Below are 13,471 nucleotides of genomic sequence, written 5' to 3' on the forward strand. Positions count from 1 at the left end.
TCCAAAAATAATTAACAAAATTCTCTAATGTGAGAGCTCAGGAGACCCTCATTCACAATGGCTGAAGAAGTTCAGGATACAAGTCTACAGCCCATATGATAGAAGTCAGAACTCTCTTAACCAACCCCACCTAACTCCCACCAGCCCGCACCCCCACCCCCCAAAAAAAAGATTGACTAATGCAGTGGTAGAGAGACTGCAGGATACAAAAAGCCCAACTGAACAGCATGGTTCACACAAACACTCTGGACACATTTTTTTTGAGAGAACTGCAGACCATCCATTGGTGTACTTGTTGCCCTAAGAGTACAATTCTATATAACAAAGAAATAAGACATCAATGCTTTTATCAGATGAGGACATGAATTCAGTTACTCGCTAAATCTCAGCCAATTTATATGACCCACAATTCCTCTACATGAGGCCATGTGGCTTGCTTCTGGCTCAGAGTGACCTCCATTAGTACCAAGGGTATGCAACAACATATAACTACCATAGCTTCTAATCACAAATCAACAGAAAGGACAGAAACAGTCTAGAGTCAAGCTGCTTTCCCTGACCTAGTAGGAAATAACAGCATCTCATCTACTCCTGAGGTAAAGAGTATTAAAGGCTTTCAAAACATTCACAGCAAGATGAGCATGTTATTGCAGAACAGAAAATCTGAAAGTGCCGCCATGCTGGATAATACATTCAAAGGAACTGGAACTTGAGATTCTTCCTACAAATATTGTGCATTTTACCCTAATACAAGCTCCTTTTCAGGAAATTAAATACTTCACAGATGTCACACAATTCAACAAAATTTACTTAACATTGCCATTTAAATACTTTTTTCCCATATTCTTGTCTTTGGTCTAGTACGCAGCAATCATAGTTTGCAAAACACTATTGATACAGAATTGTTAACAATTGCAAGCCACAGTGTCGCAGCTTCCTCCATGTTTTCAAGGACATAGTTTGGTCTCTCACATTAAGTGAAGAGGAATCTGTAAGGAATAAAGAAACCAATTTCCCCTTCACTTAGATAATGTTTCCCCAATTTATTTATGATCAGAAGAGCTTTGTATCTTTGAAATCATTCATTTGCCAAATAATTACAGAAAAAGACTGTATATGAAATTAATAGTTGATTGAAAGTTAAATTTAGGTACAGTCATGTAAAGAGAAGGATATGCTCCTGTCCATGCACAGAAGCACTGGAGATTTTTCCTTACTCTCCAGTATTCATTCAACAATCTTGCTAAGATTAGACCAATTCTTCATTAGTTTGGCTATTCGGGAGCTGTCTTGCAGATATCTCTCCAGCTTTACCTCAAGTTCTCTTTCTTTCTTCCATTAAGCTTTTACTCATCTCATATCTCCCCACAAATGCATGTCAAAGCTAAGATTTATCCCTCCTCTGATAACAATTTTTCACCACCCAATGGAACTATCTGCTTTTAATATTACTTTGGAAAGTCATATTTCCAACATGCTCCATCTTGCATAAGGTACAAGTCATTACAGAGATTCTGCAGACACAATTCCTGTAGTGTTTCCTGGAAAAGCATCTCGACAAGTGATTTGTACAGTTGTTTCCAAAGATTCACCAAGAAAATACCTGTTAGTGACAAAAGCTGTATTAATATCAGTATTAAACATATGAATATCTCTCAGAAGATATTAGTCCAAGCCAGAATTTTTAAATGAAAACAGCTCTGATTAGACTGTTATAAAACTCTGAAAATGTTAAAATAAAAAGAGCATCTACATTCGTTTCAAAATGATTTCATACCTCAAACCATGAAAAAAACGTGAAGCAATTTTATTTAAATATAGTTACTAGCTTGTAACACCATTTCAAAAACAATTTGAGTCAGACTATTTTTTTTTCCCTTTCTTTAGGTAAAAATGTTCTATACAAGTCCATAGCAAGAAAATCTCTCATTAGAACTACATTCCTAAAACTCAACACAGAAAATTCTCGTAAGTTGTATCTGTATTTCCAGCAAAATAAGTCCACGAATCTACTTATTCACAGCTTAAGAGGCACAGACTACCTCATGTTCTGCTTGCAAAAGTTGAAGTTTGTCACAGGTTTGTCTTGGAAACAGTCAAGAGCAGTCAAAAAAACAGCATCAGAAAGTAAGCTAGTAGGTAGTGTGGATCACTAGTATCCAGTGCTCGTTCTCCACATTCTCTGTTTTGCTATACAGATGTAGCCTCACAAAGTTCAGGACCTTGCCTTTGCTGTTGCTTTTGGCAAAATATCTTTTGCATGACTTCTGCAGATCTGTCTGGTAATGACAACTTCTTCTCAAAGGCTGAATAAATTGATGTTCCTCCCATGTATGTAAACCAGATAACATTATGATTGGAAACAATTGTATTTGTGAGTTTGATTAAAATTTTAAAATACATCATCATGCTGTTTTTAAGTATGGAAATCGATGAGTATGGATTTATGAATTCATGTTTTTCAGAACAAGTTGATGCAAATAGTTTTTACATACTCAATCACTGATTCTTCAAATCCTAAAGAACAGGCAGAGCTTTCAAAATACATTATTGCAGTTGAAACCATAATAGAAAAGAATAATAAAACGTACTAAGACAACATCTCCTATCAAAGAGACTTGCCCATTTTTTGCTTATTCTGTCTTTCCAGTTTCTTAGCACCACTGAAGAGAAGACCTGGTCATGGACATTGGCTTCACTGTTTTCCAAACAAAAACAACGTTCTTAAATATACTTAATTTGCCTACAGTAAACTTCACACACATTTGGTAGTTTCAAAATGATGCAACTTTTTACACGTCAGACTGCTAAATCTGACTGCAGTTATCTAAATTTAGTGATTTAGTTCACAACAGGAATGACCAGAAGACCAGAAGAACTCTAAGAGACTGCTTTGGTACGCTGATAATAGGATTCTCATTTAATGCACAGTCTATTCAAAAAGAAAACCCACTCTGTTTTTTAAAACAATGCTGTGGCTGCAGATTAAAATGAACAGCTGTTATAAGTGGTCTCAGTGATAATTCTGGAAGTAAAGCATCTAACACCCAATGCATCATATCTGCACTTATTTACTTGCTAGTACAATTTAGCAGAACTGACCACAGTGATTTACAGTTTTTTGGGAAGTGGTCTCCAGTTTAAATCCAACAAACTACACAAGCCTTCTGGTGTGTCAACTGATAGCTAAGAACTTCCACGTTGTGCAGCTTGTGTTCTAAGTTTCCAAACATTTTTAAAATTGCTAATTAGTTGCATTATAATTCTCAAGGATCCATTAAGGCAACAAAACATTCAGTGCTTGCTAAGGTTTGACTAATCTGTCTAAACAGAATTATGTATAAGCATTCAGAAATTTAGCAGAATTGAACCACTTAATTCATAGCACCAATACAGGTATCAAATACAATTCTGTCTTTACAAAACTATCTCATATGTACCATATCAATCAATTAAACCATCAAAATAAAGCTTAAAAGGGGCTTGCAAGGAGCATCAGTCTTGTGGTGCTTTTCTGAAAGAAGTAGTGGAATTTCAACTGTTTTTCATAATCACATAAGATTCAAAGACATAGCTTAGGTTTAAAAGTACAGTTAGATATACAATTTTTTTCAAGCATCAATGATAACTGGAAATAATATAACGATATGAAGCAATAAATACAGAGGTTAAAGTACGGAAAATTTAGAAACCACAATTCAACAGGTTATGTGTGTGTACCTATATACATATTTATGCTGTTTTATTTTCTTGGGAAAATACCCATGTGCTTTCTTTTTTTTTTTTTTTTTTTTTTTTTTTTGCTTAAATTACTTTCATGTACCTTCTCAAGTGTTTCTATTTCCAGAATATAAATATTCCTCAAAAGAGAATATTTACCTAAAATTATTTAGAAAATGTCTTTTGAAACTGAGTTTTTTCTCCCTTTCAATGTTCTAGTCATAGCTCATAATAAAAAATAAAAGGCAAATTTGTTAATTTTGGCCTTTAGCAACTTTGAAAAAGAAAAATAGAAAAAAAAGTCAATTGCTATTCAGAACTTCACTTAACAATGAGCTGAAAAACTGAAACGTTGCACTAATGCTAGCCTAAAGCCTCAACTTGAAGCCCAATCCTGCTTGCTTCTGAGAAATAGGACATTTACATCTACTTGAATAGACAGGATTAGAACAAAAATCAATTCAGAATGAATACAAATTAAACACACAAGTAGTTGTGTTAACTAAAAAAATGTATGCTCGGTAAAAAGAATGCAAGGCAAAGAATAGAATAGTGCACTGTGGTTTTATTGGTGGCAGCAAAGACAATTTGCTTCTTTCATATGTAAAAAGTATTCAGCTTCATTTAACTAAGAATTTAAAAAAGTCTCCTGTGGTATCAAGTTCAAATTTGTTCTGCTTATATAAGCTTTTTTTTTGTCTCATCCTGTTGCTTGGAAAAAGCCAGAAGTTCTTCTAGAAGTCTTCATCAAGTTGGAGCTGCCAGTGAATTTTCCTTCAACCCAAGAAGATCACTACATGAAAAAGAAAAAAAAGAAGAAAAGACAACAATAGATAACAATAGATAAGCCCCAAAACAGTTTGTACAACTTTATTGCTGTTCCTTTTTTCCCCTCCTCCAAAAGCCTACTCATCTGCTTTTCTGTACTTACATGTCTTTAGAAAATTAAGTCAGAAGACTGCACCTCAATGCTATATATATATATATATATATATATATATATATATACATATACATATATGTGTGTATATATATATATGTGTATATATATATATATTATATATGATTGGTTTAACACAAGGAAAGAACATTTGCTGGCAATGTTTTTTACAAAATTAAATTTTCCATTAGTACAGACTTCACATTTTGTAGCAAGTTTGAGAAGGTGTAGATTAATTCTGTCACTTAGCAAAAAAAGACCCGAGGTAGTGACCAAGCACTCATAGCTTCACACTCTTAGTTTTTTTCTAGCTACTCCAAAATCCACGGCTCTTCAAAACACACATTTCTGATTACTTATTTTCCTTCTATTTCATGTTACCATGACATTCTACCCAGGAAACATAGGCTCAGGAAGTATTTTATTACTGCTAGCCTTCAAGTCCCGTATTTTTATACTCTAAGAGGAATATCTTAATTTTCAGATCTTCCGAAACCAGCGTTTAGCTACTTTGACCCTCAACAATATAGAATGAATTCAAAGGATCTCAATGCAGTGCTCTGAGAAAGTCTTGAACTACTGTCCTATATCTCACTACTGGATATTAATAAACCTCCATTTCTAGGCTAATTGTACGGTATTGACCTGAATACTCCATTGCTCTGTCTACATATTAACCAGCAAGACAGGACTTTCCTGTATGTCAGCAGCAACTGTTCTTGAGAAGCACATGAACTCCATTTAAAAACAACAACAACAACACAAAATCCACTAATTGAGGAAGTGATACATTGTTGGACCAGTGCTAATAAGCCCATCCTCTGAAGTGGTAAAACATCGTACAGGTTGGTTTGGGTGTGAGATGATATGTCTACTATATGAACCATATGCTTTATCTTCCTTCTGTCTCTATCAAAGTTATTATAAATATGGCCATCAAATTTTGCTTCTACAATTGCCTGATATGTTTCTGAAAATAGGGCACACCTTGGCATTTTTAAATATTAAGTATTACAATATTAAAATTCTATACAATATTAAAATTCTACACAATTTACCAATTTATAATATATACATCAACAAAGGCTCTACATCTCTTTTCAGAAAAAATGATTTAAGTTATTTATTTTACAAAATACTGAAGTATAAGGTATATAAAGCCTCTTCTCTCAGGGCTTAGTGATGTCACAATTAATGGTCCGGCAAAACATTTTTCAGTGAAAAGATGTAGTAAAATTAAATCTCACTAAATTCCTTAAAAACTTCCCCTGCTATATCATGTCTTCATCAAACAGGTTATCTAAAGCTTTTAGAAATATGTATATGTCATTCTCTCAGAAGCTCAGGATTAAAAGGATGAAAAAACACAGAAATCCGTTTCCATGAAGTGGCATTCGATATTCTTGAGCTTTTCACTTAACATTGTTGTAAAGGTTTATACGAACTGGAAACAAACCAGAAAGGACTATGTTTGATTTTCTTCCTACATTTAAAACGAGAGGAACCAACTTCACCTTCCATTTAATTTTGGTGAAGTTTAATAGATTTCTATTACTGGTTTCTCTCTAGCTCCACAGTCTTGAACTATTTCATTTGGTCATGCTATGTATTTCTAAATTCTACATAATGTTAAAATATATAGCAGCACGAGATGTACTATGAATAGCCGTAAACCACATCTGATAAATGTAATTACCACTCTATCAGGCTGAAAGTTTCCTGACATCGCTTTATCTACCAAAACAGGCAAATGAGATCAGCTCATTTTCATTTTCATTTTCAAAGACAGAAAAACACTTAAGTACTTAAAAATTCAGGTCTTCTATTCTTGAAATCAAAATCCATTAATGAAATGTCAATATGATATATTTACCATTTAATTCTTATTAATCAGTTTCTAGCTCTTGGGGGCTGATAAAATTGTTGAGTAGGTCGTGTGGACCGCCTTGGTTGACCATCACCTCCTCTGCGGAATTCTAGAGTTTGCTCATATGTTTCTTCTTCATCCTCCTGTAGGTAAATAGCATTGTTTTAAATGTATGAGTAGGTATGTGAGTTATATATGCATATACACACGTTTAAAAATGTACACACATAAATAAAAGTATGCATGCATAGGAACTGCTGCTTCTGTGTGGTTGAACACTTTATAAAAGAAGTGAATAGCCCCTTAAAAAAAAAAAAAAACCCTAGGAAATCCAGCAAAAAAAAAAAAAAAAAAAAAAAAAAAAAAAAAAGAAGAATCTCAAAATTCAGTCCTCAAGGCAGCAGCAGAAGTCACTAAATATTTGCAGGAAGAAAAAACCATATGTATTAGAGCAGAAATTATTCTCCAAGAGTTGTACAGGCAAACTCAATAAGAAAAATAAATTTAGTAACCTGCCAGAGGAAGAAAAATATCTGTTCAGGGGAGTTTAGAAATGTGTTTGAAATCAAATAAGAATTAAGGAATGGAAAGGCAAGGAACAAAGTCTAGCAAATATGCATCCTCAAAACACAGATCTGAAATAGCAGACACAAATCTATGATGAAATAATAATAATTAAAAAAAAAGCTACAAGCATAGTGGACAGTAATTTAGATATGAATTTGCTACAAGCAGAAATAATAAATATAACCAAGATGTATTATACATTTGTACACAATACATTCACTTCTAGGAATCTCAATACCAGAAACACACTGACAAATTATATGGTGTTCAAAGAAGAATAACAGAAATAACTGGTCTAGAGAAGATTTTTCAGAGCATCAGAACTTTTAACAAAGAGAAATGGAAAAATAAAATTATGCACTGTTTGTAAATATATATATATGTATATATATAATATATATATATATATATATAATATATATATATAAATATATTCATTCTTGAGCAGGAGTTTCTCAAATAGTTTCTAAGAGTAGTAGCTATAATTTTTCATTTAATTATTCTAAAACCAAACTCTAATAGGCACCAGGATTACTGGGAATGTGGTGGAAAAAACACTTCTTGGAAGAGTATTGAGTATATAATTCTTAATTTCCTTTCACTCACAATCTAAGAATGCAGAGAAACATAGACTAAAAATATTTAGTAATTATGAATTCATCAACAACCTCAACATCAAGCAAAGGTAATAGAGTATAACATGCATATAATGACGAACAAGCAAACTAGAGCAGAAAAATATTTCATTATAAGAGGTTGAAAGAAAGATGTACAGCCTAGATTTCTTTATAAACAACACTTAAAAAAAAAAAAAAAAAAAAAAAAAAAAAAAGAAAAACAACCAAGTCTTCCTCAAGAAATAACACCTCATGCTGAATCAACTTAAATGCTGGTAAACACACATTTTGAAACTAATAACGCCAGACATTATCCCTGACGGCCAGATCAGACATTTAAAAGACATGTCTATGGTCAATGCTGCATTTCAAGAACAGCTGTTTGTCCATGTAAGAAAACATAGCTAGTGATTTCCCTACTACTGAAAGTCGGCAATAACTGTATAAGACAGAATTTCAACACAATCAAATAGAGAATAATCAAATAATTTTAGTTTCAGTGCAGCCACAGGCTGAAAACTACGGACTTTTTCCATACTTATTTTTTGCAGCACTGCTCCCACACACAAAGAGGCTCACGGAGACTAATTACCCAAAAGAAAGATATAGGAAAGTAGAGGTCTAACAACAGCAAATCACATATTTTGCAGTAGTCATCTCCCATCACTGACAAGACAAACTAAACTAGCATTAAGAGTTGAAAAAATAAGATAAAAGCATAGTTATGTTAATACCGCAAGTTCTCTCAAGATTCTTTCCAAAATCTTCAATCTAAATATAACAGCTTATTCTTTAAGCGTAAAATGATAATTGGATTTCAACAAAGCTGGAAGACTAAATGTCAAATGTACAACTGAAAATTAGAAATGCATACCAGTGTTTTGAAGAGACTGCAGCAAATCAGACATTAGTCTTCCCTTTGTAACTTTCTTAGCCTACGCATCTCAAAAAGATCAGAATTTAAGTTGTTTAGTGCATTGCATCTCATCTCTAACAGCCTCTTTTTGAGGGTAAATATGCCATAGAAGATATCTACAGCAGCAAATCTCCATCGAACTTCAAAAATTATGCTGTTGATCCACTGAACTCAGTAAGAACAAATTAAAACTACAATTTATCTCAAAAAATCAGCCGTTTTGGTTTGGTTGTCTTTATTCACAGAATGAAATCTTCAGATGCATGTAGTTCATGTATTGTCATTACAATAGGTAAGAACAAAGTGTGAAATCACATTCTCTTTCTTGAGACACTGAAAAAAAATAATGAAAAAAAAGCACTGAAGCAAATTAAAAGAGCTATCAACAGGATACCTTTCTATTCTCTCCTTCTCTATGTACAGAGTTCCCCATAGTTACTGACAGTTCTATTGAAGTCCTTCATCATAGAATCACAGAATCCTCAGACTTGGAAAGGACCTTTAAAGGTCATCTAGTCCAACTCCCCCACAATGAGCCTACAGGTTGTTCAGAGCCTGGTCCAGCCTAGCCTTCAATGACTCCAGGGGCGGGCATCCTCCACCTCTCTGGGCAACCTGTGCCAATACCTCACCACCCTCACCGTAAAAGACTTTTCCCTTATATCCTTATACCATAGAGTCATCTGAGTTAGAAAGGACCTTAAAGGTCTAATCCAACCTTCCTACAACAAACAGAGACATTTACAGCTAGAATCACAGCTGCGGAGCATAACTCACCTCACCTGCTTAACAAGCAAAATCAAGCCATATAAACACAATTACACTGTGGAACTCACTGCCCCAGGACACTGCGGAGGCCAAAGGATTAAGCAGGTTAGAGGAAAGTCTAGGAAAATCCCAGGAGGATCAGTCCTTCCACAGTCATTAGAAACAGCAGTGTCAATGAGACTTCTTATCCACAAATTCCCTAAAACACTGAGTGCTGGGAGCAGAACAATGCTCATTCCTACCCTCTTAGTCCAAGCGTGCACTGTGGAGACAGTGTGACACTTAAGACGGATCTTTCTTGAGGCAGCATGGCTATTGCTGTGTTAACCTCTGAGATGTAATTACCATGCAAACTGCAAGTGCCTGATACAAGGAAGGACTTTAAACAAAGCCACTGGGAGCATTAATAGCTGAGCACCATTCAAACCATGTTGAGTGAGCTTTCCCAGCAAGAGAGGAAGAGCACACAGAGCAGTAGTCTCACTTTCAAGGGCCATCTGAGAGGCAGGTAACATTCCTGGAATGTAGCTATCCCTTCATAAGCAGCAGTAAAACCCATCAATAGGTGTAGCCAAGTAGTTGTTTATAATAGATCTTCCTTTTATTGGAGCTATCTGAACTTTTTCACTCACAAGATGAAATTTGCTCTGTGTTGAGACAAAACAATGCTAGTACTACTGACAAATTCAATCTACTTTCTTGCTCCAAGTAGTAACTAAATAAAACTGTGAAACTGCATGGAACTCAGGATTTCTCAGTCAGATCAAGCAGCTTCACAGGAAAAATGCCCTTTTATTCCAACCTACTGACTCTCATACTTCAACAAGTGCAGTTTGCTCAACAGTTTAGTCTATCAGCAGCCTCCTGCAGGAGCGAGGGTCCTCCTGCACTTTTCCACTCCAGGAACAGAGAAGGCAAGTGGGCACAACGGCTGCCAGATAGGTCCAATGCTGCTTATAAAGGATTCCATTAATATGGGTGAAAGAATAAGGAAGGAGTATTGCACCTACCATGAGGAACTGTCACACTTACTGAACAGGCTCAGTTACCACATAAAGGGTGACATCTTTATGTCAAATGACAATTTGACATCTGTTTCTTGCATTTTACCTATTCCTTTTATCCTGATCAGATCAAATATTTTCAAAAATCACATTTTGTCAAATCATATCTGTACTGAACAATTCTTGTTGTTTTGCAAGTAATTTTATCTGTTATGTTCCACCATTTGTCAATTACTTACCCTCATCTACTACTGATGTCTCTTCCTTTCTTTTCTATTGCTATTTAATTCTACTTCCATCTTGCAGATTTCTCTGAGTCCATCTCCTTTATCTCAATTCACTGTAAAATCTCTCCAGATCATTCTCAAAACTGCCTTCCCCATTCTGGAACAGCATCTAACCTTTGCAGGCAAAACTTGAGTTCTCTAGTGCGTTCATCTTTGTGTCTTGTGTTCTTCCACCTAAAAATTTCACCCCTCTGCATATTATCCTACAGTCACTTAGGTCTCACATCTTGAAGCCTTATTAGCTGCTTGCTTTCAAATCAGTCACTTATTCTAAATTATACAATTTCCCACCTACTTACACATACAAGATCTGACTACATTTTTTAAAGTTGGCCACAACCTCTGACACTTGCCACCTCCTTGGGGTATTTTTGTCCTATTAAGAGTAGAAGCTTTAAAATACAAAATTTATGATAAAATAAGTAAATTTGATCATCTCATTCTTTCAGCTTATTAAGTATTATTTATTGAAATACTCTGGAATCAGGGACTGAGTTTTCCAGTACTTGGCTATGTAGGTAGCCAACGTGCAAGCAAAACTCTGTCTACGAGCACAATGGCAAAAAACACGGGCAATTGGCAGAAAAAAACAGTCTACAGTGCAAACAGTGAAACGCACCAAAAAATTATTGCAGTAACAGATTCGAAAAGCATCAGAGAGAGTGATGGATATGAGTATTATTTAGGTATTTAAAATGAGATAGCAAAGAAGGGAGCATAAATCACTGAGAATTTCAGCTTCTGTTCAAAGTTTTGCCATAAAAATCTGCTGATGCTTATGCTACTTTAATTCCCTCTCATAAGAAAGATGAGGACTTAACAAGTGTAAAATAGCAATATGTACACACTCACAGCTTTTTATTTTGGACCCATATATTCTCAAGAGCTTTTACTAGCACTGTACTTTATCAGCTAGGCTTACTTTTACATTGAAAATTCAATGGATTTCACAGCTGCAAAATGAAGCTGTAAATCCAGCACTTAATATACTTTAAAAACGAATTTACTTTTAAAACTATCAGTACTTCAGTAGAGTATGTTCGTATTTCATGAAAGGGTTTTTCAATTTCAATTGCAAATCAGTGTGTTAAAATAACAGTTTAGAAACATATAACATTCTGAGAGTGAATACTTATTTTGAGTCAGATCCAAAAGTAGTTTGGCACTGACCAATGATAAGAATTCAGTGTTCTTGAAGAAATTATTGAACAACTTGTTCTGAACTTTTCAGAGGAAGATGAATTTATACACAGATATGAGATTAGCAACTCCAGGCTTAGAATTGGAAGATCTTAATCAGAGTACTTATATGTTTTTACTGTAGCATGCATGACTTCCAAGAACAATTATGTGGATGAAAGTAAAGAGCAGGATTGAATTCACATAGGCTTTAACTGCCTCATGTTCTGCTCATGCTTATTTAGTTGCAGGTTACAGCTGATCAGCTCCATCAGTTTGTTATCTACAAACAGGTTACCTCCATCTATTCCTATTTAAGGACAGAAAGTTCTGCTCTATCTACCACACTCTTCTGCTAAGGTATTTCAATTGATCCTTGGAGAAGTTTTCCAATAAAAAATTAGTGTGTAACTCTCTGTGGGCTATTACGAATGAGCAGTAAAGCCTACACAAGGATGGGTGAAGGAATAGAATGAGGCCAGGAATCACGAGAGAAAGAAGAGACAGAAGTCCAAGAAAGCATTTTCTCTTTCAGTATTATAAAATGACTCAATTTAAGCTGTAATTTTAACTTCAACCACATACTGGATGCATGGGAAACTTGCTGGAATCAATACAAAAACACATTGTTTCCGTTCTTGAAAAATGAACGACACTCTTTCATCTGCATTTTGGTTCCCATTTCCTGGGCCAGATTTTATGCTTCTATGTACTGCCCACTTTGCTGGCAACAGCTGTTCCTTGCTGTTAACACATGAAATGATCTCTTGCTTTGTGAAATTCCTTTCTTCAAACTTGTTTCTTTTGCCTAATCACAGAGTTTTAATCTTGAGTATTTTAAGTCTTGATTTTTGTAGTTTCTACTTACCTATACTTGTCTCAATCAAAAACAGACTGAAGGATTTTCCAGACATATTTAAAAACACAAAAATAAAAACAAAAAACAAATCACACCATAGCCATGAAGTAGAATATCACAGTTTTCCTACCAAAACCTAAAACTAATCTTTAAAACTGCAATATATTCTGTTATCTGATATTTGGATGAAAAAGCATTGTTTGAACCATCTATCATATTCCATTAAGCTTTTGATAAGGCTTTATCTGAATATGTAAATGGATTCTTCAAGCTCTAGAACAAGTAAGAATGAAAAGGATGTTGTGAAGAAAAAAAAAAAAAAAGAAAAAAAGGACTAAAAGATTAAAGTTTAAAGTTATATCTTCTTAGAGCACCTTAGGACATAATTTCAAAAATTGCTATCAAATGAGGCATGAAAAGCACAAATAAAAAAAGAAATTACCACTGATGTATATTTTTCAAGAATCTTAATCAAGGACTTTATGACAAGAACATTTTTTTAAGCATCTATTACAGAATAATTCAACATATTTGCTGTTAATTTTCTTCAAGAGTTATACTTATTGCAGTATGATACTATAAGACTTCTATGTAGAATCTGTAAAATTGAATGCCTACCACTTGCATATACTTTTAACATACCAAACTAGGGCTATCTTTCTCTCTTCTGCTTCTTAAATTAGATGAAATTTTGATGTATATTATAAATACAACACTACACTCTACCTTCAAGCTCTGTATAAAATC

The 13,471-nt window shown here is 34.3% G+C and overlaps 1 protein-coding gene across 3 annotated transcripts in view; it reads right to left on the minus strand.

Annotated features, from left to right (window-relative positions):
* Positions 1–1,792: 1,792 nt before the first annotated feature.
* TDRD3 (tudor domain containing 3) overlaps positions 1,793–13,471 on the minus strand; it is a 99,707-nt gene continuing 88,028 nt past the window's right edge. For all 3 annotated transcript variants that reach the window (XM_048932772.1, XM_048932762.1, XM_048932780.1), the window contains 2 exons: positions 6,534–6,670; positions 1,793–4,513 (listed from right to left, as the gene is read on the minus strand). In XM_048932772.1, coding sequence (XP_048788729.1) covers positions 6,551–6,670 — 120 coding nt within the window. In that variant the 3' untranslated portion in view covers positions 1,793–4,513; positions 6,534–6,550. The remainder of the gene's footprint in view (positions 4,514–6,533; positions 6,671–13,471) is intronic.

The sequence above is a fragment of the Lagopus muta genome, chromosome 1, assembly GCF_023343835.1.
Source record: "Lagopus muta isolate bLagMut1 chromosome 1, bLagMut1 primary, whole genome shotgun sequence".
In the NCBI taxonomy this organism is placed as follows: Eukaryota; Metazoa; Chordata; class Aves; order Galliformes; family Phasianidae; genus Lagopus; species Lagopus muta.